Here is a 23264-nt window from a genome sequence, read left to right as displayed (position 1 = left end):
AATAAATATATAAAACTTGTATAACTAAAGAATCCCCTTTCAAGACTTTTAATATATTTGTACATAGACTACAAAATACTTCCTAACATGAATATAAAAGGTGTAATCTTAATCCAATCTTAGGCATAGTTCTGCAGTAATATCACCTGTGACTTCTTCAGCGACTCCCGGCACAACGGGCACTCATCCCGCTCCTCCAGCCACTCGAGCAGGCAGCTCCAGCAGAAGATGTGTCCGCATGGAGTCAAACTGCTGTTGGAACGTGGCTCCAGGCAAAGGATGCACTGTGGAGTGTTAGGATCTACGTCTTTGACACTCGAACCTCGTTGCAGGAACTTCTTTCCTGCCTGCTTTATCGATTCCAGCTGCTGGCGCTTGTGCTCTCGCCAGGCGTCCCAGCCACTAATGGCTAGGGAAACGCTGACCTGCAGGAAGGTGATTACGCCCAGGATCTTGTAGCCGTACAGCGAGAATTCCGGTTGCAGCCAGTGGCGGATTAGTACGTAGTTGATGCCTGTGGTGCGCTTGGACAGCTGATACTTGCTGGCATCCAAATAGAAAAGGGACTTGTGCAGGGCTTTTACGTAGCTGGGAGATTGCCCAAGCCTCTGAATAATTTTCTTTAACTGCGGCTTGACCTCGGGTCGAATCTCTTCGTTGTTGGCCACATATGTGTCCAGTTTTTGCATCAGTCGTTGGAACAGGGAGTCGCCACCAAACTCCAGGACTATGGCAACCAGTTGCAACTAGAATATGCGTGGTTTTAAAATGTTTTCTTTTCGAGGTTTCTATACTCACGAATCTGCTGGGAATCTGCTTGTAGTTGCCGTCCACCTGTATTATTCCCGTGTACTCCTCGCCAAGTGTCTGGAGGTTATTAGCGGAAGCGAATCCGTGGTAACTGAGTTCCGCCAGCAGCCTGCACATCTGGTTGTACTTTATCCAGTTCCGTGGACCGGTGAGGCGCAAAACATCGGACAGGTCTTCGGCCAGCTCGTTGGTGTACCGTGCGTCCTTCTGCACGGATCTCACGATCTCCGGCTGTCGGGCACGGGCGTTCCGAAAGTCCATGTTGATGGGGTTACTGCAATGTTGACTTTAACATATCTAATTCAAAGGCCGATCAAAGTGCGGCCCAGATAACAAAATCAGCTGTTCTTTTTTGCCCAATTGAGATGACATTTTAAACGAAAACCGGTAATGCACTTTGCAACACAGGATTTTAAAGAGTAAAGCTTTGGCAATTCTTAAACGTATTATAATAAGTATAAAACTAATTAAATGAAATAAGTATATTATTTCCAATCCCATGTCCAATGAGTCATAGATTTTATAATCAAAATTGGTTGTGATACTTTAACCTAATACGTAATTTTCTTGCGATAGTTGTCACTGACGAATCAAGACCGTACCAAAGCACACCACTAGCTCTCAGCGAGGCACTTTCCAATACTTACAGTCAGCCATTTTCTATAGGGCATCGCGGATGCTTTTTCTCCCTGACCAAAGGATATTTGGTTTTCCCATCAAAATTCGTTGATTTCGAGGCGTTAAATCGAAACCCCACGATAGCAGAGACCGTGTGTCGGCAGTGTGTGTGCAATTGGCAAGTGGAAATTGTCGGAAAGGTTCACTTTTAGACCCGCAAAGAGCAGCTAGCGCAGACGTCACACCTTTTCAGGCACCAATACGATTGCAAATACTAATACTACCAATACTGCGGCCCACAGACTAACACAACAACAAAACAAGTGCTAGAAAAGTGAAGAAGAAACGAGCCGCAAGTCCAAGTACTTCAAAAGTACTTTCGCCTCGATTTTAACTGCACTTCCTCGCAAAAGCCGCATTGGATTTTTTGGAAATATTACGCAAGTACTATTTCTAGTCGTACCAGTTGGATAATCATGGCTCAGTAAACATGAATCCGCAACGAGAATACTTTGCTCAGCGCACTCCGTGTGGAGACCAAGGCAAGACGCAATTAGCCGCCGACTGGCAGCTATCCAGCACCTATACTAATACTACTCACCAACACAAGTGCACCTTAATTAACCACAACGATGGACAGCAACAACAGCAGCAGCAGCAAGAAGCAGCCTCAATCCTCTCATCATGGCAAGTCCTCGTCTGGTGAATCGCAAAGGAAGTCCAGTGGTGGGTGCTCCATTCTCCTTGTCTTTTTTGATTCCGAAATTAATCTCTTTAATATACTTGTACCCTTCTCCGCCACAGAATTATATACCAACAGCAACAAGCAGCGGCACAACCGTCGAAGGAATCAGATTCCCACACCGCGCAACGATCAGCAACAACAGCCGCAGCAGCCAGCGAAGCTACGTCCCAATGTGGACAAACGGCCGAAGGCACGCGGGTGTGGAGGGGCATACGATTTCCCTGCACCCCGTGGCCAGGACGGGACTCCAGGCAGCTCCCGACTAGCCTACTCCGCCACCGGCTACTCACGTAGCGGTGACTTTGACCATGAACTAAACTCTGTGTATGCACAGGGCAGCAAGAAGCAGAATCTGAACCATCTGCTCAACTTCCACTGCGTGCCCAGGGAACTGGAGCGAGGACATCACCATCAGGCCCAGCAGCACCATGGCTTGGGTGGCCGGAAGCAGCGCTACAATAAGGAGCAGTTCCTGCAGGCCAACTTTCAATTCGTCATCAGATCGGGAGCAAAGGCTCAGGTTTATGGCTCGCCGGATGCACTCATCGATTGGAGCTACATCGAGCAGATCAACATACAGACCACTGAGGAGTTGCAGTGCCCCATCTGCCTATACCCGCCTGTGGCTGCCAAGCTCACCAGATGCGGACACGCCTACTGTTGGCCATGCTTGCTGCACTACCTCTCGCTGAGCGACAAGACCTGGCGCAAGTGCCCAATTTGCTATGACGCCATACACGCGGGAGATCTGAAGAGCTGCACCATCGAGCAGCTAAGGGATTTGCAAGTGGGGGAGAGGATTACCTTCCAGCTAATGCGGCGCTCTAAGGGCTCCATGTACATTGAAAAACATGTTGCAGGACTGGGCGAAACAATTGAACGTTTCCCATTTGTGTCCGCTGGGGAAGAGGCTAAACGCTACTCCAAGTTTCTAATAGCCAAACGCTTGGATGTGGCCGCCATCATCGAGAGGGAGCGTAGCGAACTTCTAGCTGAATCGGATATCTCCTGTCCCGAGGATGTGTTTATTCAGCAAGCTCTTGTGATGCTTCAGGAGCGTGGCGAAAAGTTGGGACTCGAAAAACCTGATCCCAAAGAGGAGGAAGGAGAAGCAGCACCTGTTCTTTGCCTAGAAACCGAGACCAAGATTGATATTGAGAAGTTAGACGATGCCTCTATCTCATCAGGAGAGGCATCCAGCAGCCTTAGCTGCTCCTCGAGCAACCATAATAAATACTATTATTTCTACCAGTCAAACGACGGACAGAACATTTACTTACATCCCTTAAACGTGAAGATGCTTCAGGCCTGCTATGGCACCTTGGATTTGGGTCCGCTACTCATCGAAGCACAAATCGTGCAGATGGAACAGCACTCCATGGATGAGGAGCATCGTCGCAAGTTCACTTGTCTTGGACACTTGCCGTTGACTTGTCAGTTTTCGGTTGTGGAAGTCGAACTGCAGCCACCAATTGTCTCTGGCGGAATACTCAAGCTCTTTAAAGGTAAGTTCACTAGTTACATGTACGTTTCCAGCATTAAACTAAAATGTATCCTTTCCGCAGAGGACATTCTTCATCGCAAGAAGGAGCGGCAGCGTCGGGATCGTGAGGAGCGCAAGCGTGAGCAGCACATCAACGAGATTAATGATCGCCAGATGGGCAAACTTATTGCCAGTGCAGCCAATCTCGACCTAAGCTCCTCCCATGAGTTTCCCACTGTGAGTTAGCAATGCCCACCATTAGTTTCAATTATTAATATGAGCTATTTTATCTAAAGTGCGGCTTCGAGGAGGCTTTGCCCACTCCCAGTGGCTCTGTGCCCATGACCATCAGCAACCAGGAACGTAGTTCACGCTACTCCAGCGTCACTCTGGGCAGTCCCCAGCAGGAGTTATGGCCCACTATCGGAAGTAATTCTCCTGGAGGTGGGGCCTCGGCATTGGATATTCAGGTGGGCGCCTGGGGTCGCTCAGCTCCACCGCCGCCACGGGCTGTTATGGTCCCTAGAGCAATTGATGAGGATTTTGAGCAGCGATCTGTGGGTCACTGGGGACTGGGCGAACTTCTAGTTGGAGCTTTGGACCAGAAAAAGCAAAAGGTAGGAGCAGCAAAAACCAACGGAGCAACTCCAGCGGAATCCAAGAAGCAAAAGAAAGCCAAGGGAAAGAAGATGGTTCCCCTGTTCGCCACGGGCATGAACAGAGCTCCATGAAGAGGATCGCGTATAAAGTTACAAGATTTATTGTATTTTTGTTTTTATGCGAATATTTCAACGTTATTTTAAATAACCGCGATTCTTTCATTGAAGAAGATTTGCCAAATCATTCAGCTAATCTATAATTTAACCCAACTTATATTCACAATACACATAAGATAACCAATAAAGGCAGCGAGTAAAATATCAAATTGAACGCCTTTTTAATTTCTTAGTAAAAGGAATGTTCATAATTAAACAGCAATTGATCTGAATGTATTTGAAGCGCACTTATTTTGTGGATAGGTAAAAAGGCTGTTTCAACTAAAAACAAATTAATTTACATTTTATATGATAGGCAGATAGCCTATCCTTATGGATAGCCAAATTATTCTTTAGTCGCTGCGATGTTCGTGAACGACATCCTCATGCTCTTCGTTGGTGTCATTGGGGCTTGGAGAGGGTTTCACTTGACCAGAGCGCTTTTGCTTTCGATTAATGGAACCCACACTATCCGTTCCGTGTTCTGGTGGCAGCTCCATGTACTCATCCTCAGAGTTTGCGCCGTCTGATGCATCGGGATCGTCGCCGTTTATGGAGCCATTGGGACTGCCTGGCGGGCTGAGGGCCTGAATGATTCGGCCCTTGGACTCGTTCCAAAAGGTGTTGAGTCGCTCCTTGCCAAACAGCAGCAGGAAGGCATCAATAAACTCGCGTGACTTCTCCTCCCACTTGGTTATGATGTCCACCTTTACTTTGGTAAGTTCCCGCTTACCACGCGACTTCAGCTCGTCCATCTTGTTTTGAAGACGGAATTTCTTCTCGGAGAGAAAGGACACGTTGAGCTCCTTGGCTGAGTAGCCTCTGGCCAGATTCCTGCGCACATATACATCATAGTCCTTCACGATTCGGGCCACAATGTCCGAGGTGGACACGCCCTCTGTTCTCTCCGTGGCCACGAACATTCCCCTTGCTTTTAGTGGTGCATATATGTCGTTCACTCCGCCAGCTCCATACGGTATGTCATCGTGGGCCACAAAATCGATCTTGTGCTCGTCGAGGAACTCGTCATTTAGCGTCCAAGGAGCATTCGGCACGATCTTGTTATAACGAATAACTAGGAGTGTATAGGAAAATTTGATTGGTCCAAAAGAACACCTACCTCATCCACATAGCGGCAATGGCGCACTGCCTCGTAGCGCTCGAATCCATTCATGACCGTGCGTCCCTTCATCCTAAGGGTCAGTTCATCATTGCACACGCCCACGATGAGATACACGTTGGGAAACACGTTCTTGGCCTGCATCAGTTGGCGGGCATGACCCTGGTGGAACAGATCGTAGATGCCATCGGCATAAACCCGCACCCTGCGTGTCGTCTTCCCAGCTCTGGCCATCTGATAGGTGATCCTCTGCGTGTAGTCACACCTCTCGAGCTCCAGCATGGCCTTGTCGTCATACGAGAAAGGAGCAGGCTGGCAAATGCTCTGCAAGCGTTTGGGGCAGAGGGATTAGTATATTTCTTTGGACCCCGCATTGAGGAGCTATTTAAGGAGGCTTACAAAATCTTCAAAGTCCATAAAGAGCGGTAGCATCTTAAACTCGAACGGAGATGTGGGCGTGGCAGGAGCCGTCGACACTGGGGATGCATCGTCCTGTTCCGGCATTTGGTCCATTGCTTATAAAAATATATACACAACTAAGTACAGCACAAGTGGTCCGCTCTAGGGGCTTTCATTCGGAGAACTGATTATATAAATTGAGACGGAACCGGCATAACCCTCTAGGTCTACTCTGTCGAGGATTGAGTCGAGTCCGAGACTGTGAGTGAGAGATGTCCCCAACTGCGCACTAGCGGCGATCAGAATAAATTGGCGGCAACTGGTGGCGAATCAATACAATTGAGTCCAGAGGCTGGCGAGGCACACGACTTGGAGACGGCTCTAGTCGCAGTCTCAAGCCCAAGCCACTGGCTCGGATTCATCGCTCATCTTCAATTGCCACAAATTGAGGCGCAAAGGCCGCAAATAGGAAGCAACGGGTCGCCTGACTTGGCACGGGTCCGCCGATTCGATCAGGCGATGGGCGCGCATCTATATATAAACCGCAGCGCCATTAAACAAATCAGTGAACCGCTTCCAGCCGGTGAATGGGCAGCTAATTGCCGGGGAATGGGTGTCCAATCAAGGCAAACGGTTTCATCATCGGTGGCGAGCGCAAGAATATTCCACAGATAGCTGCAGAATCGGATGCGCAATAGCTGGATAAGCGTATAAAATAGCAATATGATTCACAATTCACACGTTTTACTTCTATTTCCTTTCGATTCAATGTTTATTTTTCAAAAAATATTTAACAAAGCATTTGCAATAGTTCCGCTATTGCCAACTGTTACTAATTACTTGTTTTTTGCATTTTCCGAATGTATTTTGTTTGTTTGGATTTCTCTATATTGGTTGGTGTTCTTGTTGCGGTGTTGTTAACTTAGTTTAATGTTATGCGAAATAATTTAATATAAATATTTCTAGATATTTTCGGCACCTGAATCTGCCGCTACTGCCGATTGCTTTCGTGCACAGTCCGCCGAGTGCCTAATACAAAAATGAGTCTTTTCTGCGTTGGTTTGCTTGTCCCACACACAGCTGAATTAGCTACTGGATTCCCTCGGTTCTCAGATATGGAGATGGGCAGGTGGAGTTGAGGAAGGAGGAGAACGAGTGCCAACTAAAACATTGGGATTACAGTACCACTTAGGGCTAGAGTAAATATAAGTGTGTTCGTGGAGCCTGCATGGCCATCCTGGGGCATCTATAGTGTGCCGTCGAACTAGTTGCAAACAAGTCAATTTACAATAGCATCAAAGACATTAAGAGAAGAAGAAAAGATCGGGCTGGCCCGCACTAGAATCAATCGCTGCGACGCTCGTATTCCGCATCCTCGTCCCCATTCGCTTCCAACTCCGGTGACCGACTCTGCAGACTCTGGTAGCTACGGCGGGCCAGCGAGGAGCGCTTCTGCTTTGGTCTCTGTTTGCCGTTTAGCGATCCACTGCTGCCGCTGCCGGCGCTCAACTTCTCGGCCATCTCCAAGTACTCGTCAATTGTTTCGCTGTAGTCCTCACCGCCCTCCGTATCATCGCCGTTCACAGATCCCGACGGGCTGCCTGGCGGACTGAGTGCCTGCAGCAGCTTCCCCTTCGACTCGTTCCACAAGTGGTTCAGATTTTCACGTCCGAACAGCAGCAGGAATGTGTCGATGAACTCGCGCGACTTCTCCTCCCACTTGGTAATAATGTCCACCTTCACTTTGCTCAGCTCGCGCTTACCGCGCGACTTCAGCTCGTCCATCTTGTTCTGCAGCCGGAACTTCTTCTCGGACAGGAACGATACATTAAGTTCCTTGGCCGAATAGCCTCTGGCCAGATTACGACGCACATACAGATCATAATCCTTGACGATCCGGGCCACAATGTCCGAGGTGGACACGCCCTCAGTGCGCTCCGTGGCCACGAACATGCCGCGCGCCTTTAGAGGAGCATAGATGTCGTCCATGCCATCGGTTACATACGGAATGTCGTCGTGGGCCACAAAGTCGATCTTGTTGTCGGCGATGAATTCATCGGACAGAGTCCATGGTGCATTCTGGACTATCTGTGGAACAGAGAATGGTGCTATAGAGTGATAGATCTAATCAGAGACGGGCCGAACCTACCTCATCCACATAGCGGCAGTGACGCACTCCCTCGTAGCGCTCGAAGCCGTTCATCACGGTGCGTCCCTTCATGCGGTGGGTGAGCTCATCGTTGCACACGCCCACAATTAAGTACACGTTGGGAAAGATGTTCTTGGCCTGCATTAGTTGGCGGGCGTGGCCCTGGTGGAACAGATCGTAGATGCCATCGGCGTAGACCCGCACCCTGCGGGTCGTCTGTCCGGAGCGGGCCATCTGGTAGGTGATCCTCTGTGTGTAGTCACACCTATCGCGCTCCAGCATGGCCTCCTCGTCGTGGGAGTAGGGCGCCGGCTTGCAAATGGTCTGCAAAAAGAGAAGTTCGCGATTAGTTGGGTTATTCAGCTGGACTTGAAGGTCCTTAGCCTACACATGCTTCCTCAATCTTATCACACATTGCTCACAAAAACTTAAACGTCAATTTTGTGCTTTCAAATGAATTCGACATCTGTCAAGCGGATTGCGTTACTATCTACACTTATGATAGGAAACTCAAGGAATGAATGTTTTATTTATAGAGTTAACTTATTGCACGGTTAGTATCCTGACCTATCTTAAAAAAAGATCCTTACCGCGAAATCGGAGGCGCCGCTGAAGAATTGCTGCGAGGTGGATGCGGGCACCACCCGGGGATTCGACGACGCCTGCTGCTGTGGCACGTACTTCCGCTTGACGCCGTTGAGGTAATCCGACTGGGGTGGCAGCAGGTCCTCGGCGGCTGCCGCTTCGCCTGCATCATCGGCGTCGCTTTGTGAGATGGTGCGTGTGCTGTCCCGCAGAGTGGTGGCCGAGGTGTTGGGCTCACTGGCTCCCTCGCCGACCACTAGGACGCTCTCCAGCTGGCCGGCCCTGCTGGTGGACTTTCCGGGACTGTTTGTGCGCTGATCCTGAACTTCCGATGCCTTTGTGGCGCTGCAGGAGGCGGTGGACGAGGGCATGGCAATGGCTGTCTCGTAGGTCCGCTTCCGGGTGGTCAGTGTGGAGCCGGGGGAGGCGCTGCTGCTGGGCGTGGCCGGTGGCGATGTGCTGTTAATTGTGCTTTTGGCGAGTATCGATGAGGTGGCCATCGCAGCGAATGTTTGGGGGCGGCAGTTTTAACGGCTTCGCAACGCGGTGACGGAGGAACAGAGATTCAATTGACTTTCAGCTGGAAGAGATTAGAAAAACAAATTGGTTACTATAAATACTCTATAAATGCACTTAAAGCTCATTAATTTCTTCCCCATATTTGGTTTGTAACCTTTTGTTTATATCACAGTCTGTGTTATGAAATTGGAAAGTTTTTCTTTGAAACCGCATTGGATTAGCTTTGCGATTTGCTTATAGTCGCAAGCATCATTTATCATATTTCTTCATTCGCTGGATTTATTTTTGGGAGTTCCCCTTTCTCAATTTTTCAACTACTCAAACTTTTATGTTGACCAAAGGAATATTATTTTTACTTTGCGGAACCAATAAACACAAGTTGTATTCTTGTTAGTTTAATCTGCACATATTTACGTACATATATTGCATGCACTTGTTTACCAAGCAATTTATAAATAAAATCCAATAAAGCCGTAAACAATTCGACATAAACAAAGTTATTTTTGAAATACAATTTAATGCATTAGTGCATGAGCAAAAATATATTACCCAATCGAGCAGCCCAATAAATTTGCACTGGAAAATTACTTTTGCATGAAACCATTTTTATATCTTTTATGTAATCAGATATCCCGCTTTAATAACCCAATTATTTATGATTCGGCTTGCAATAGTTCGGTTTATTTTGCGCTGACGACACGTGACACCTGACCCCACGCCCTCTGCCACGCCCCTTTTCTTCGAAGTTGAGCCACGGCCAAATCGATTACAGTTTTAATTGCCAAATGGCCGATTCCATTCGCCACGCGCATCGCCACACAGAAATTCAGCAGAAATAAAGCGCAACTGAAACAGCCGCAAACACATCGATGGGTAAACAACAACACGGCTCGTTGGGTGTCGGTAATAATAGACACGTAGTACTCTCGGAGCAGAAGGGAGCGGACGGAACGGAGCGGGATGATGAGCAACTGCAGCGATGGGAGGCAGAGCATCAGGGTGGGCAGTCCACTGGGCGCAGAACTAGTTCCGAGTGGCGCTGCACTTTACGTAAACAAGTGCTGTTGGCACACGTGAGGCGGACACGATGACCCAATCCCCCAGAGCAGGGGGCCCATCCTGGTCCCATCGTGCTCCATGGCACACCTCACGAAAGCAGTTCGCAGAAAGTTCCACTTGAGGTTGGTTAAGTCATATTTCAGGGTAGCGGGAACTTTCAATGACGAATTTCCTGAAGGTCGTTCTAAATCAGTTTTTGTGCCAAAAAAAATATCGATGCTGTGTGCGAAATAATTCAACAAGATCGTCATATATGCATATATGTGGCATTGCGTATGTTGAGACATTTAAATACTGATAACTCTGTTAAATAACAATATTACGCACATAAAGACAATAGATGCTGAGTTATGTGGCATAGAAGTAATACAAATTCCCCATTTCTTATATGTAACTCATGATAATAGTGTAATAATGCCCACTGTGCGGTCAGCTGTCTCGTGCGTGGCTAACAATAATTTTAGGTAGACGATTCCTCATGTTTATTCATCGTGGCACACATGTCTATTTACATATCTATGTGGCTTGCGTCGGCATATTTCTTGGCATTGGAAATACGTCAGAGATCTCTATACCTTATCCGTAGGAACCCCTGGCAATCCGCTTGGCACTCCAAGGGGGTGCAGAGTGCTTGTTGTGGGGAGAGTATTACACAGGTGTTTGAGGTTTGCCTGAGATGTGAGTCACTTGGAACCTGCTTGCAGTTCAAGTTCAAGCAATAAACACCGAGAAGAGATAGTCTCTGAATAATTTCGGATCTGATGTAAGCGTTCTTTGGGATTGAACACAATTCATTGTATCTCAGTCGTGGACATGCTAATTCTGTTGCCAAGTCGAAATTCGGGTAGCTTCAGCAATCTTCAGTCATAAGTCAAAGTCGTACGATCTACAGTCACTGCTCGCTATACGCAACTTTGCAGTTCTCGCCATTCGTTTGGGTTTTATCGCACAAATTACTCAATATACGCAGATTACATATGAATAGTGATGAAAGTTATGTTATTATGTTTTTCAGTAGATTGCTTAATCTTAAAATTTCTAGGAGTTCCATTAACTTGGAATACATAGCAGTGATTCACGATTCACTATTCCCAGCCTGACAACACTCATAGTTCTTTTGTTAAATCACAACTGTCAAATCGGTTAAGATTAAAAACATACATAAGTGATTTAACAATGCGAGATAATAAATCAATTCTTATCACGATGATTTTTGCAAACAAGTATCGTAAGGAACAGCAGAGAAAAGCCGAAAAGTATCTAATCTCGCTGGCGAGTGCCCACTGTAATGACTTTGGCTTTTAAACTGTGGTGACGAAGAGCCGCCTCCATTGAAGCGAATCTAAACGTAAACAAAGCCTGGGGAGATTTCCATTTGAAGTGGACAAGTGTGGAACCCGTAAAATCGATTCCCAAATTGCCGGGCCGTAAAAGCAGGTGATAGATAAGATCGCCTACCTGCTGTTCACTTATCTCGCAGAAGAACAATATTTCTGCGGCTGACGGGCGCTTCCGTTGCACTCGAATCGCGAATCGCGAGTATCTGGAAACACGATAAATGCGCTTGGCGGAAACGGGCCATGTTTCACTGTTACCAGCGATAAGACTGGTAAATTCACCTTTAATTATGGTTAGCACTTAGCAAACACGCTGCAAGCCCGATAATCACACCGCCCGATCTTTGCCAGCCTGGCAAACGGAGGGCAGCCCAAGTTCGCTATCAGCACGGGCTCGTTTCACTATAATACATTTCTACGGACTACATATTGTACGTAGTTTCTTTAGATAGAGGTCAGGAAATGTGTGGAAGCTCTAGCAAAATCATAATGAAATAGCGTGATTTTATAGTTTCAATCCAGTATATTTCAAGCTTATACTTAGATCTATATTATTGTTTTTTTCTGAAGAAGCTGGCTATAAAGTTCTGTATAGTTATAGTAGTTCTGTATATTTCCCAATAAGTCCAATAAATGCTTGGAACCACTATTATTATCTCAAGAGCAATCAAACGTGAAAATGTTTAGAAAATTTAAACAGGGAACAAAAAATGTAAACTCTTCCTTTTGAAATTAACCTTAATTGTTGAATCAATGATTTAGTTACACTTTTCATGTCACTACGAAAACCGGATGTGTTCAGATCACTCTACACGACAAATTAAATTAGATCATCCGGGGAGCGAGCGATGATTAATCATATTTTTTAATACAATTGTTTTTCACTCTTTGGACTATACACTGTGTAGTCTTGGGGCTAACAGCTTCTAGCAGGCCAAAGAACTTTGGCGAATCTCACGGCAAAGTAAGAGATGATTTTGGAGTTTGCCTTTTGGCTGTATGTTCGCTTTTGGCCAACAGCGAAAGGTTGAAAGTACAGTTCTGGGTGTGAACCCAAACCCACTGAATATTATTCAAATCTCCGTGCTTACGAGTGCTTTCGCCATTGATAAGCTGCGATCGGTGGACAATAATAGACTGATCGTGGGGTGTACTCAATAGTACACACAAGCAATTTGCAGTGATAACCTTGGGGCGTGGGCTTATCATTAATGGACTTAATGGAATACGCCGAAAAAAACCCACTTGACGTCAACTCTGATTTTCGGATGCTACGTGCGAAAATGCTCTGGGAACTATCGGTCACCCAAGATTGGGAGTAGGAACTGAAGTTTACCCACAGACACGTCTTTCTGGGGCACCCTACTTAGCGTTTTAGAACGCTTTAGGGTTCCAAGGCGGGCGATAAGATTGTCTAGAAGAATTGCACAATGCCGACTATATACGTACATACAGACATATGTCCGTCTCTTTCGCATGCGCCTACGCACCGAATACGAATTTCATTGAGCAGCCGAAACAGCTGACTCTGATAGTGCGTGTGATCTCTCCAAACACGCGCGTGCACTCTCTCTCTCTCTCTGTCCCCCGCTCTGTTGTGTTCGGCTGGAAAAGAGCGGCCACGCAACGCAACGGTAAAAAGGCGCTTGGGAAAGTGGAGCACGTAGCGTGACTAACACTTGCCCCATTGGAATGACGTTGCCGCTGGGGAAATCGTACGATCGCAGGGCAAAGTGCGGCCCCAAAATGACGCGTCATTGAGCGAGATGTTGTCGGCGAGCGGGAGGGTAGCAGGGGTTCACCTGCTGCAAGTTCCGACATGAAAAATCATACGACAAGCATGACGTGGCGACGGCCAATTAATGGCGTCGTCTTGCCGGCTGCAAAAAGCGAGGAGGAAAAAATCGATAAGCGGCGGCAGCGCAGCAGCTGTTCGTCGCGGGGAATAAACAGAGCAGAGCAGAGCAGTGCAGGAGACGATGATTATGTAAACAAGCCTTGAGGAGCAAGAATCCAAAACGCACATTTGGCCCCTGAAGAACAGAACAGAAAGAGCACAAGCTTTCGCTCACTCCCTCTCTCGAACTGCTCACGTCATCCCCGCGACAGCGTGAATGTGTCTGCAGTTCCCAGTGACCCGCATTGAAAAGTCGCACCGAACCAAAATAGTTTCCACTCTCCACTTACTTTCCACTTTCTTCCAACTCGGAACGGTTCTTTCGATTATCGATTGGAGCTGCTCCCTTCTTTTTTCTGCTTGTCGAAGCAAATCTTGGTTTTCGGCTGGAATGACACACACACGAAACGCGGACCACAAGTCACTCCACTCGGCCTGTTAACAATTCGTTTGTTGTTCGTCGTGCACAAACACAATTTCGAATAACGCAAGGGAACAAAAGTTCTTAGAGGTGGTATCCGTTTCGATACCACCGATGACGCCTAGGGTTTCCGATAAGTTATCGAATACATTCTCTGTTTGGGTCGGGGAATGAATAAATAACAAAAAGTTATCGTATAGTTCAAAAAAATAAAACTGCAATTATATTTAAATATTTTTTAAAAGGTAATAAATAAGATGAGTATTCATTATATAATTTTAAAAATAATACCCAAATTAACACTGGTTTTAGAAGCATAAACCTATTATATGTGCCACATACATATGTAACATGTTCATTCATGTACTATTTTCAGAATACTTTTAAATCCTATTAGTGACGTTTCAATAAAACTTGCGTATTTAATAATACTATGTGAAATTTGTCATATTTTAGAAACTCTTGCTACAAAATACACGCATTTACACGCAATGAGCTTAAAAATTATTTTGTTTTTAATCGCCATCGAGGTAGTACGATCCAAAAATTTTTGGTTCACTCTGAGGACCTTTTTTTTTACCTTCAGTGCAACCAGACATTCGGCATAGGGCTTCGTTCTTTTATCCTGGAGGCTCACAATCGAAGGAGGGCTAAGTATGGAAATCAACCGCTGGTTCTGGACGAGGATCTCTGTAAGCAATGCTCAGATTACGCAGAGGCAAGTCATTATGCATATATGTATATCTGGATTTTTTAAAATCAGTGTATAGTGTTAAAATAGTTTAATAACAGTATATATCATCTAGCAAATAATCAAAAGTGACGGTGAGTACAACGAGGACTACATGTCAAACTTATACGCAACGGGCCCAGTTAAGTCCAAGCACATTCAAATCGTGTGCGTTTTCCGGGATGCCAACCCCAGAGATTGTGTTCGAGATTGGTTTCACTATCGAGGCTTCGCTGACAACAAAAGGTATTACAAATTTACGGCCATGATATGGAACGCCTCCACCCGACTTGGCGTTGGGCTAAGCAGAATGTGAGTAGCCTTTACAATGACCCCACCCTCAGTGGCGAGTGCAAGACGATCTTCCGCAGACAGGAAACGCGGTATCTAGTGGTGAGATATGCTCCTCCTGGCAACATCTTGCGAGAGATGGAATCTAACGTTCCAAAGCGGCCAACAGTATTTTGGGATTCACAAGAGGGTATCGGTGATTGGCTTGAGTCGACAGCTCCCACATTATCAGTTCGCAATGGTGTTTCAAATATTGTTGCTAACTGGCTCTGCTGTGTTACGACCTTATTAAATGTATATCTGTGCGGTACGTCCAAAATTTTTTAGATTTTCATGCCATATTTGATGTAATCATAAATGTCATTTGCGTATTTATTGACTTTCAGGGTCTTAAGGTAGTGTCTGCAAACGTGTTTGGCTAAAGTGTAAAAATAAAGCTTGATTATAACATAAACACCTTTGGGTTAATCTCATTTCACTCACTCCTCAAGTACCAAAATATACTAATATACAAAATATACGCCATAAGTTGGTCGTAATAAAAAACAAAGATTCTTTGGTAAATCAACTAAATTAAGAGCTATCGTTGAAAATGGAACTCAGGAGAATTGACTGGATTCGGTTTTGGATTGGGATCTTATCTACTAAGCTACACACACGCATACGTTTCAAATATATGTAGATTTTTGAACAACATTTTAGAATTTGTTATAGTAAACTTCTTAATTGCACAGTAAATGTCTTTAAAATTCGATTGCGTCGATGACAAGGAATTTTGTTCAACTTTGGCTTCAGTGTTCCCGGGACTGGCATCCATCCATCCATCCCCCTAAAACGTTCAGCGTTTGACTTGGTTTCTTGGCAAGCTGTCGGGTCGAATGGCAAGTGGTTAGTGGCTAGGCTTGGGATTATAATTAGGATTAGAAATAGGTGTAATAAGGGGAACGAGTTCCTCCGCTTCGTATTAAAAGCTAACAACGAATTCGAGAGTTCCGAGATTCCTCAAGAGCATATGTATGTGAGTATTCTCTAGGTCACTGGTTGCAAATGTCCGTGGGTGAGATGTGGCATGAGTATTGCAGTGCGAGCGACGCATCCGGTCCTCAGCATTGGGACGCGATGCGAATGCCCTGTGTGATTGAATTTTCCAGCACGATGTGGCAGTCGTCCAGAGGCTCCAGGATTTGAATGAGAAAGGTGAGTAGGTTGCGACGCCGAAGGAAGCTCTCCTCCTCGTACATCTCGTGCGTTACTTTGGTCAGAGCCATAGGCTTTATCAGCCGCGTCAGCAGGTGCTCCCGCAGACTCAGGCAGATCAGCAGCTGGAACTTGCCGTCCTTGCCAAGGGCTGTTCCGTTGATCTCGTCCATAAGCTGTACGTACAGACGCCAGATGCTGGAGATTTCTCGGCGTTGCAGGCTGTTTCCTCCTCCTCCGCTTCCATTGCTAAACGAGGAGTCCAAGCTGGAGGATGAGTCCTCCAGCTCCATCTGCAGATTTTGTTCAAACAGCTCCTTGATTTTGGCTGTAAAGGTAAAAAGTAATGTTTAGGCAGGAAAATTTGGGAAATTTAACGCCTTACTGAAATAGTCCCAGATGTACAGATTTCGTCCAAAGAAACGCGCCGACCGGAAGCCGCAGAGGAAGACCTGCTCCAGGCACTTGACCAGTCCATCGTCTCCGCACAGCAGGTTGGTCAGTGTGCCCACATCCCGATCCCGGCTGGGTTTGTAATGCCATTTGACCAGCACGTTGACGCAGTTGCCCAGCTGGTGTTGAATCTCCGAGGGTGCCAGTGTCTCCTGGCGCTGCACACTTGGGCTACGAGTCCGAGGAGGTGTGCGAGTATCGGATCCAGGAACGAGCTCGGCATTCTTCGCATTTGTCGAAACGCGTTGGCCTACCAGCAGGCGCTCCGTGGAATCGTCATCCACACCACGGCCCAGCCAGCGTCCACAGGGGAATCTTTTCGGGGAAAATAAATATTGTGTTACTCAGGACTTAGGTTTGACCGAATGGCTGTTAGCTCACTTGTAGGTGTGGCCGGTGACCTCATTTCGCATCACCACCTGCTCAACCAGCCACTTGTGGCTGGGTCCCGAGTTGTCGTGTCCAATGCGCATGGTTGTCAGTAGGCCAAGGTTCTTGTACTGCAAATGAAAGGGAATTGACTAGGAAGTGTTTTTGGGTGGGGTCCAGGGTGCAGCAGGAAGTTGAAACACCCTTCACGTCCATCTGAAATTTATGATGCACAACACACGGACTTACATGGAAGATGAACTCCAAGGAGCCTTTCGGCACGGGCACCCGTTGTGTCTCGTTCATGGTGCCCGAGACCATGATCCAGACGTTGCTGGAGGTGTGGTAGGAGCCGTACTTGCGGGAGGGGAAGATCACGACGCGGTAGGGCAGCTCTGTGGGCGGGAAAGGGTGGCGAAACCAAAAGGAGTGTGAGCACAGGCAATATATTGGACTGCTAGCGTGACCTACTCGTCGTGGGGTAAATGTTGGTAAAGCTGAAGTAGTCCACCGTGTTCAAAGTGAGCAGATGGTAGAGAAACTGCTCCTTCTCCTCCTCGCAGCGCAAGAACGCCGATCGCTTGTATAGAGATCGCAGCAGAGCTTCATCGGAGAGCAGGGTACGGAAATGCCTGGACAACAGCTTCTTCTCTAGAGACAGACGAACCCAAGCGCGGGTATAGCCAATATGCGTCTTGATATCCGCCATGGCCAGTACATTTCTACAGAGGCAAGCATTTGAAGTTCGTGACTTAGGGAAGCAGATTTCAGGATTCGCTACTTACTTCACATCGAACTCCAGGGACTCGGGAAGTGGGCACAGCTGCTCTAGGCCCACGAATTTGTTCCGATCTCGCGAGCGACTGCGATTCGGGCTGGGCGGACTGTCGAAGTCCGTTTGGAATGTGGAGAGATCTGGCAATACAGATTAGTCATTGTAATGCTATACAAGAAATTGGATGCAACTATAACGCCACTTACAGTCCATGCGCTTGCGCATTGCGTTCCAGGCCAGAGCAGGCGATGCTGTGGCTATGGTCATCTTGCTGCCCGGACTGCTGGATACGGGTGGAGTCTGCTCCGCTCCTGAACTGTCGCCAGCACCTCGGGCCTCTTGCATCTCGAGATAGGCCTGCAGATGGGCCCACAGGGCGGATTTTCCCTGCTTGTTTTGCAGGCCGTGCGACCAGATCTTCTCCAGCAAATCGCACATGCTGGCTATCAGGGTGTTCTCCTCAATGCCGTCGCCTTTGAGGCCCAGCGCCACTGCCTCATTACCCATTTTCTCCAAGAGCATCCGCTTGGTCTTGGACTTAATATCCTGCAATAAGCCAAACATTATGATATTTCTATTTATCTATTCTTGATTATTCAGAACACACCTTCAGCAGTCGCTCCACAAACGTCCAGTTGGCCTGGGCTATTAGAGCCGGACTCACGTCCGCCGTGGTCAGGTTCGCCGAGAGTCGGTTGATGGCATTCGAGCCGGGCTTCTGGTCCAGCGAGATCTCCCGGGCCCGCCACTTGTTGCCGTTCTTCACCCGTCGCAGGCTGTTGCCTCTGTTGGGGATTCGGATGCGGAATCGGAGGCGGATTCGGATACGGTATTTGGTTGAGGTTGGTTGTTTGATGGATGTTAGCGCGAATGAGTTTGAAGATCGGTTTGAGTTTAGTTTGAATTTCGAACGAGAATAAAGAGACAGCGCATTAGTGGGAATTTCGAAGGGGACTAGAGGATGGGGTGGATGGGTGACCGGGTGGAGGAGGAGCAGGCGGTGAGCTGTGGGCGGTGCATGCGGTGCAATTTACGGCGGGAGAACGAAACAAAACAAACGAAAAGAAGAGTCTCAGTTAACGATTGGAGAATGCAGAATTTATTGTTAAGTGGTATGCACTAAGAGAAACAATACGAATACGAATAGAAATAAAAATATGATACCAACGGAATAGAGTATCCAGTGTAAAACGCGCTTTTTGATTCGATTTGATTCAATTTGAGCTAACAAAGGTACATGAAATACATCTACGTACAACTAGGAGTCTATGGTATCTATAACTAACATTTAGATAATATCAAACGTTTGTCAGCCTTTCTGGGGCCAAGGTACACTTATCCCCGATAGGGGATTCTGGTTATAGGATGAGTGCGGGGGTTAGGAATGGGGACCGGTGGTTGGTCTTAAAGCAGGACGTGCTCTACGACTAACTATACAACAGGGGAACTATGGAAACTAGGCGACTAGGGCAACTACCTCGAGGCGCACTCCTGGTTGAGCACGCCCTTCTCGAGCAGCGGAAAGCTGCGGAAGTAGGCCGCTCGGTTGGATAGAATTTCGCTGGGAGGCGTCACTTCGATGTCGATGCAGTTGAGCCGCTTCTCGAAGCCCTGCTGCGAGTCCTGGCTGAGCACGCACGGCTCGTAGCTGGTGGCGGCAATCATGTTCTCCCCGTGTCGTCGCCTGAAATGTTTTAATATAACAAGAAAAAGCGTTAGTATACTGCACATGATACTCTGCAAGAGGTTATAGTGTAGGTTATAGTATATTACAAATAAAATAGGATTTGTTTACAACTTTGCACTTTACCGACTTACCTCAGCAATTTCACGCGATGGTCGAAGAGCTGGAGCTGTTCATCGGGCTGCGACTCCCACATAGCCAGGATCTTATTGTCTATGAGGGTGGCAAACATCTGAGATTCAAGGAAGCGCGAAAGAAACGCGCGGTGATGCTCCGGCTGGTCGGACAGAAACGAGGATTTGTCGAAGTTCTGCAGAGTCTCACGGTTTGAGATCCACTCGTCCCGAGCTTGATTTGGGTAAATAACAAAGTACTCGTAGGCATGGAACATGTGCACGAATCGGTTGAGGAAGATCTCCCGCACCGAGTTGTTGATGCGCAGGTCCTGGTAGTACTGATCCACAGGGCTTAGCTTTTGTTTCTCTGCGGGACGAGTACTGACTGGCATGGTGGCGTCCACTGCGTCTACGTCGTGGTAGATGCCAACCGGCGAGGAAGAGAGCGAGACGGTGGGACTACCCACCGGAGAGCCAGCTCCCCTAATACCTCCCTTCCTACGCAGAAAGTCAGCGATCCGTGGCACATGATCGATTCGCGATGGATGCGCTATGAGCGGCTGGTAATCAACGACGCCACCGCCTGGCGATCCTGACAGAGTATAGACGGTCTCCTGCATCTGCTGAAAGCGCTCCTTGGTTCGCCGTGCTGCCTGTAATCCGGTGGGCAGGGTGCAGCTGGAGATCATGGCATCAACACCACCAGTACCGCTACTTCCAGATCCGGAAACTCCTCCTCCAGCTCCTCTACCCACATAGCCGTTTCGGAAACTAGGCTCCTGGTCACGGTCTCGCTCGATCTCGAACTTGTCCAGCACCGAACCAATCTCGGCCATAAAATCCACCTTGTGAGGAAAGACTGGAAGCTCCTCGGGCAGCTGAATGTGCTTCTTGTCAATGTCCACGAAGCAGAGCGTTGCCTCGCTACCGATCTTGTGAGCCGCTTCACACTCAGCATGTAATCCCATTACAAAGGGCACTGGGGCATCCAGAAAGTGGTGCAGGGCCGCCGGCAAAATGGGAGCGTACACGTGCGGCCATACGAACGGGAACAGCAACGAGGTAATGCACTCACCCACGATCATAAGTCTTTGATAGTCTGCAAGGCAAATTAAAAGGTTAAAGCATATATTTTGAATTTATAATAATGCAAATTCTGACCTGTGGACCGGAGCAGCACCTGATTCTCTAAAAGCACGCACGTCAGCAGCTGTATGACACACTCCACACCCAGGTACTTGAAAAGCAGCCTAAGCGGAAAGTCGAGAAGGGGCAGCTCGGTAGCCAGAAGCGGACGCTGAAGAATCATAGCAATGGGTGGCAGATGCGGCTCTGTGGGCGGCAGGTAAACCCGGATGGACTTGCCCGGTTGCGGCAGCATAACCTCGTAGAGTATATTGTAAACGTAGGACTCCAAGCTTATGCCCGCACCAGGCTGCCGAGGAAGACATCTATGGCATTAGAGGGAACCAAATTTAGTTCAGGGATTTTCCTCTTATTGAATGCTTTTATATATCACTCACCTGTACAGATTCTTTAGAAACATCTGAGCGGCAAAGGCGTACGGAGCCTGACATATCAGTGTAATGCTCTTGGCCACGTACAACTTGTCCTTGTTGATGTCGTAGTAACTTTGTGCAGACTGCGGCGCCTGTCCGGCCACCTTAAAATGCCTAGGCAGTGATCGGCTGACCGGGCCATCCTGTTTCACCCGACTAAGGGAATGCGTCTGCTGCCCATTGGAGAGCTCCGTGATGAACATGCTCTGCAACGTGTGAATGGCCCCGCAAATGTTTCGGTTACGGATTTCCTCATAGAACACCAGGCTGAACCCATAGCACCGCTTTCCATCCTCTCGTGTCGTGGCAAACGAGTGGAAGCGGGGTTCGATGCTATGTTTCTGGGTGCGGAAGCGCAGGCCCTGCGGTAGTGAGAGCTGTGGAAGACAAATGGAGCGGGGTGAGTTCTCGATCTCAAGTGGCGGACATAAATAAAATCCATTCATTCGAACACATGCCCAGATGCCCGAGATAAGGTTTATCGGAAGAGGGGTGACGCTGTCGTATTCGTGGCATCAATTATAAGTGCTTCGCTCACAACTCGCAACGAGTGTATCAATGAACTGGCTAGCCAAGCATGAATTTCCACCGAAAGGGCAGCCAATTGAGCTCAATTAGACATGAATATGGATTAGGGTGGCTCGGTCACTTTGCAATTCATATATTTTTCTATGCTTTAGTTGTACCATTAATATTTAATTAGATATGATTCCTCTTAAAAACCATGACAACTTGTGTAAAAACGAGCAATAATGAAAAATTCATATTTAGGATTCTTTTTTTGTACAATGACCTGATTCCATTGACAGATGGTAATCCATCATTCTTTGACCTAATTATCAAACGGCTGGGTCTTTGAAAAAGCATGGAGAGTCCCATTTAAATATTTTAGCCTATCGTACATTATCTAATCGACTTTAACCGACCCACCCCAAGATAGCTGGGGAGTGACTGCAAACTGTCTTTGGGTTTACCATGCAAATGCCGTGGGCATCGAAGGGGTTCCAGGGCACGTTCTCGGGATAGTGAGCCAAGGGCTTGCTCTTGTAGGCGCGATCCAGCGGCGAGCAATGTAGGTTGTCCCCTAGGAGACGCAAATGTAAAGTAAATCCCAATCTCGGCGTGCAATTGTCACTTACCCGCAAAACGATCCGGCTCGAGACCTGTGTCCAGGTCCAGTCCACATATCACAAAGTAGTCGGCGAAACGCGAGAATTGCGGATCGGCATCCCGCTTCAGTTGGTTCAACTCGGACTGGGATTGGGACTGCTCTCCGGGCGAGGTGGGAGATTGCACCAGGGTGGAGGATGGAGCCACCTGAATGTTGGGGCCATTTCCGCTGCCATTTCCACTTCCACTCCCACTGCTGAGCATCAGCTTGGACAGGCGACTGGCAACCACATTCTCCCGTGTGGTCATCGCGTCCTCCTCCTCCGTTTCTCTCTCTCTTTGTCTTTAATCCGCCAAATGGGACATCAAACAAAAAGCACTGTCTCCATGTGTGTGCGTGTGCTGCTTGTGTGTGTATACATGTACCGTTATGCGCTCGCGATTTCGTGCACTTTCCAATTTACACAACCAATCAATTTCCGTCTGCAAAAATACGTACGACTTTAGGCACAACAACAAACCAGGTGCTATTTTTACTTGTTTGTTTTATTTTTACACTTTCGACGAAAGTGTACGTGTGCGAAGGAGAGTGTATGCAAAATTTTCTATGCCAATGTCGTTGCCCACGTCCACCACCAACAACAAAACACTTTCTTCATTCACCCTCTTTCCCTTCTTCACGATTAAATTTAACCCGCTGGCGGACCGTGGGAGCTACTTCAATTACTAGCTCAAAAACTGGGTTAACACTGGCTGCGTCTTGGCTTAGACCTACCAACAACAAAGACCAGCTGGGCAAACAAATATCGCGGAGTAGACCAGACCTGAGTTTTTTGGCAAAAACAAACTACTTTGGTCTTCAGTGTGACCAGGCGGTGTAAGTCGGAGAAAGTCAAAGAAAAGTGACTGTTATAATTACTCTCCTAAAAACATAAGGGTCTTCTTTTAAAATACCAACACAAAAAACTAATAACTTTGTGAAAATCAAATTTGTAAATTGGAGCAAAACCATATATTTAATTACATGTTTTACCAATCCTTTTTAAAATATACGTATATAAATAGGAATTGATTTTGAGGATG

The 23264-nt window shown here is 47.3% G+C and overlaps 6 protein-coding genes across 9 annotated transcripts; 2 read left to right on the top strand and 4 right to left on the bottom strand.

The window, feature by feature from the left end:
• Positions 1–21: 21 nt before the first annotated feature.
• LOC6532390 (peroxisome biogenesis factor 10) lies at positions 22–1189 on the bottom strand. Its single transcript, XM_002093105.3, has 2 exons — positions 799–1189; positions 22–746 (listed from the first exon to the last, which is right to left on the bottom strand). Exons 1-2 carry the CDS (start codon positions 1069–1071, stop codon positions 120–122), a joined length of 900 nt encoding a protein of 299 aa, XP_002093141.1. The 5' UTR covers positions 1072–1189; the 3' UTR covers positions 22–119.
• Positions 1190–1400: 211 nt separating this feature from the next.
• LOC6532389 (RING finger protein 10) lies at positions 1401–4581 on the top strand. Its single transcript, XM_002093104.3, has 4 exons — positions 1401–2154; positions 2233–3678; positions 3739–3893; positions 3953–4581. The coding sequence occupies exons 1-4, from the start codon at positions 2061–2063 to the stop codon at positions 4385–4387; spliced, it is 2130 nt and encodes a 709-aa protein (XP_002093140.1). The 5' UTR covers positions 1401–2060; the 3' UTR covers positions 4388–4581.
• Positions 4582–4623: 42 nt separating this feature from the next.
• On the bottom strand, positions 4624–6208 carry LOC6532388 (choline-phosphate cytidylyltransferase A). The gene is made up of 3 exons (XM_002093103.4): positions 5931–6208; positions 5532–5855; positions 4624–5469 (listed from the first exon to the last, which is right to left on the bottom strand). Exons 1-3 carry the CDS (start codon positions 6042–6044, stop codon positions 4765–4767), a joined length of 1143 nt encoding a protein of 380 aa, XP_002093139.1. The 5' UTR covers positions 6045–6208; the 3' UTR covers positions 4624–4764.
• Positions 6209–6672: 464 nt separating this feature from the next.
• On the bottom strand, positions 6673–13971 carry LOC6532387 (choline-phosphate cytidylyltransferase A). 2 transcript variants are annotated; one of them, XM_015193834.3, is made up of 4 exons: positions 13767–13971; positions 8670–9244; positions 8080–8403; positions 6673–8018 (listed from the first exon to the last, which is right to left on the bottom strand). In XM_015193834.3, the coding sequence occupies exons 2-4, from the start codon at positions 9162–9164 to the stop codon at positions 7275–7277; spliced, it is 1563 nt and encodes a 520-aa protein (XP_015049320.1). In that variant the 5' UTR covers positions 9165–9244; positions 13767–13971; the 3' UTR covers positions 6673–7274. The 2 variants fall into 2 exon arrangements, with proteins under 2 accessions (XP_015049320.1, XP_015049321.1); XM_015193835.2 differs by lacking the exons at positions 8670–9244; positions 13767–13971 and adding an exon at positions 8468–8551.
• A 334-nt stretch (positions 13972–14305) lies between these two features.
• LOC6532386 (ectin) lies at positions 14306–15372 on the top strand. Of its 2 annotated transcripts, XM_015193833.2 has the most exons (5): positions 14309–14427; positions 14484–14615; positions 14704–14939; positions 14999–15225; positions 15305–15372. In XM_015193833.2, exons 1-5 carry the CDS (start codon positions 14389–14391, stop codon positions 15310–15312), a joined length of 642 nt encoding a protein of 213 aa, XP_015049319.1. In that variant the 5' UTR covers positions 14309–14388; the 3' UTR covers positions 15313–15372. The 2 variants fall into 2 exon arrangements, with proteins under 2 accessions (XP_015049318.1, XP_015049319.1); XM_015193832.3 differs by lacking the exon at positions 15305–15372 and having other exon boundaries at positions 14306–14427; positions 15003–15126.
• On the bottom strand, positions 15260–23088 carry LOC6532385 (DENN domain-containing protein 5B). Of its 2 annotated transcripts, XM_015193831.2 has the most exons (15): positions 22957–23088; positions 22211–22664; positions 22046–22155; positions 21036–21448; positions 20674–20963; positions 19531–20611; positions 19190–19396; positions 18320–18497; positions 17919–18258; positions 17723–17852; positions 17409–17659; positions 17187–17332; positions 16950–17068; positions 16501–16883; positions 15260–16443 (listed from the first exon to the last, which is right to left on the bottom strand). In XM_015193831.2, exons 2-15 carry the CDS (start codon positions 22488–22490, stop codon positions 16022–16024), a joined length of 4350 nt encoding a protein of 1449 aa, XP_015049317.1. In that variant the 5' UTR covers positions 22491–22664; positions 22957–23088; the 3' UTR covers positions 15260–16021. The 2 variants fall into 2 exon arrangements, with proteins under 2 accessions (XP_015049317.1, XP_015049316.1); XM_015193830.3 differs by lacking the exons at positions 15260–16443; positions 16501–16883; positions 16950–17068; ... (3 more) ...; positions 17919–18258; positions 18320–18497 and adding an exon at positions 18501–18717.
• Between the last annotated feature and the right edge of the window lie 176 nt (positions 23089–23264).

This window comes from Drosophila yakuba, chromosome 3L, assembly GCF_016746365.2.
Source record: "Drosophila yakuba strain Tai18E2 chromosome 3L, Prin_Dyak_Tai18E2_2.1, whole genome shotgun sequence".
Lineage (NCBI taxonomy): Eukaryota > Metazoa > Arthropoda > Insecta > Diptera > Drosophilidae > Drosophila > Drosophila yakuba.
The sequence above is the reverse complement of the archived record's forward strand: the minus strand, read 5'-3'. Positions and strand labels throughout refer to the sequence as shown.

Excerpts from the sequence above, each read along its gene's own strand:
- LOC6532390 (XM_002093105.3), bottom strand. The coding sequence starts at position 1,071 with ATGGACTTTCGGAACGCCCGTGCCCGACAGCCGGAGATCGTGAGATCC. Across the intron at positions 747-798 it reads AGCAGATTCCCAGCAGATTC|TTGCAACTGGTTGCCATAGT; the intron begins GTGAGTATAGAA and ends CGCATATTCTAG.
- LOC6532389 (XM_002093104.3), top strand. The coding sequence starts at position 2,061 with ATGGACAGCAACAACAGCAGCAGCAGCAAGAAGCAGCCTCAATCCTCT. Across the intron at positions 3,679-3,738 it reads AATACTCAAGCTCTTTAAAG|AGGACATTCTTCATCGCAAG; the intron begins GTAAGTTCACTA and ends TCCTTTCCGCAG. Across the intron at positions 3,894-3,952 it reads CCTCCCATGAGTTTCCCACT|TGCGGCTTCGAGGAGGCTTT; the intron begins GTGAGTTAGCAA and ends TTTTATCTAAAG.
- LOC6532388 (XM_002093103.4), bottom strand. The coding sequence starts at position 6,044 with ATGGACCAAATGCCGGAACAGGACGATGCATCCCCAGTGTCGACGGCT. Across the intron at positions 5,856-5,930 it reads TTATGGACTTTGAAGATTTT|AGCATTTGCCAGCCTGCTCC; the intron begins GTAAGCCTCCTT and ends AAACGCTTGCAG. Across the intron at positions 5,470-5,531 it reads ATTGCCGCTATGTGGATGAG|ATCGTGCCGAATGCTCCTTG; the intron begins GTAGGTGTTCTT and ends CGTTATAACAAG.
- LOC6532387 (XM_015193834.3), bottom strand. The coding sequence starts at position 9,164 with ATGGCCACCTCATCGATACTCGCCAAAAGCACAATTAACAGCACATCG. Across the intron at positions 8,404-8,669 it reads GCGGCGCCTCCGATTTCGCG|ACCATTTGCAAGCCGGCGCC; the intron begins GTAAGGATCTTT and ends CTCTTTTTGCAG. Across the intron at positions 8,019-8,079 it reads ACTGCCGCTATGTGGATGAG|ATAGTCCAGAATGCACCATG; the intron begins GTAGGTTCGGCC and ends TCTGTTCCACAG.
- LOC6532386 (XM_015193833.2), top strand. The coding sequence starts at position 14,389 with ATGAGCTTAAAAATTATTTTGTTTTTAATCGCCATCGAG. Across the intron at positions 14,428-14,483 it reads TGTTTTTAATCGCCATCGAG|TGCAACCAGACATTCGGCAT; the intron begins GTAGTACGATCC and ends TTTTACCTTCAG. Across the intron at positions 14,616-14,703 it reads AATGCTCAGATTACGCAGAG|CAAATAATCAAAAGTGACGG; the intron begins GCAAGTCATTAT and ends TATATCATCTAG.
- LOC6532385 (XM_015193831.2), bottom strand. The coding sequence starts at position 22,490 with ATGACCACACGGGAGAATGTGGTTGCCAGTCGCCTGTCCAAGCTGATG. Across the intron at positions 21,449-22,045 it reads ATGCCCACGGCATTTGCATG|CTCTCACTACCGCAGGGCCT; the intron begins GTAAACCCAAAG and ends TGTCTTCCACAG. Across the intron at positions 18,259-18,319 it reads TTGTGGAGCGACTGCTGAAG|GATATTAAGTCCAAGACCAA; the intron begins GTGTGTTCTGAA and ends GGCTTATTGCAG.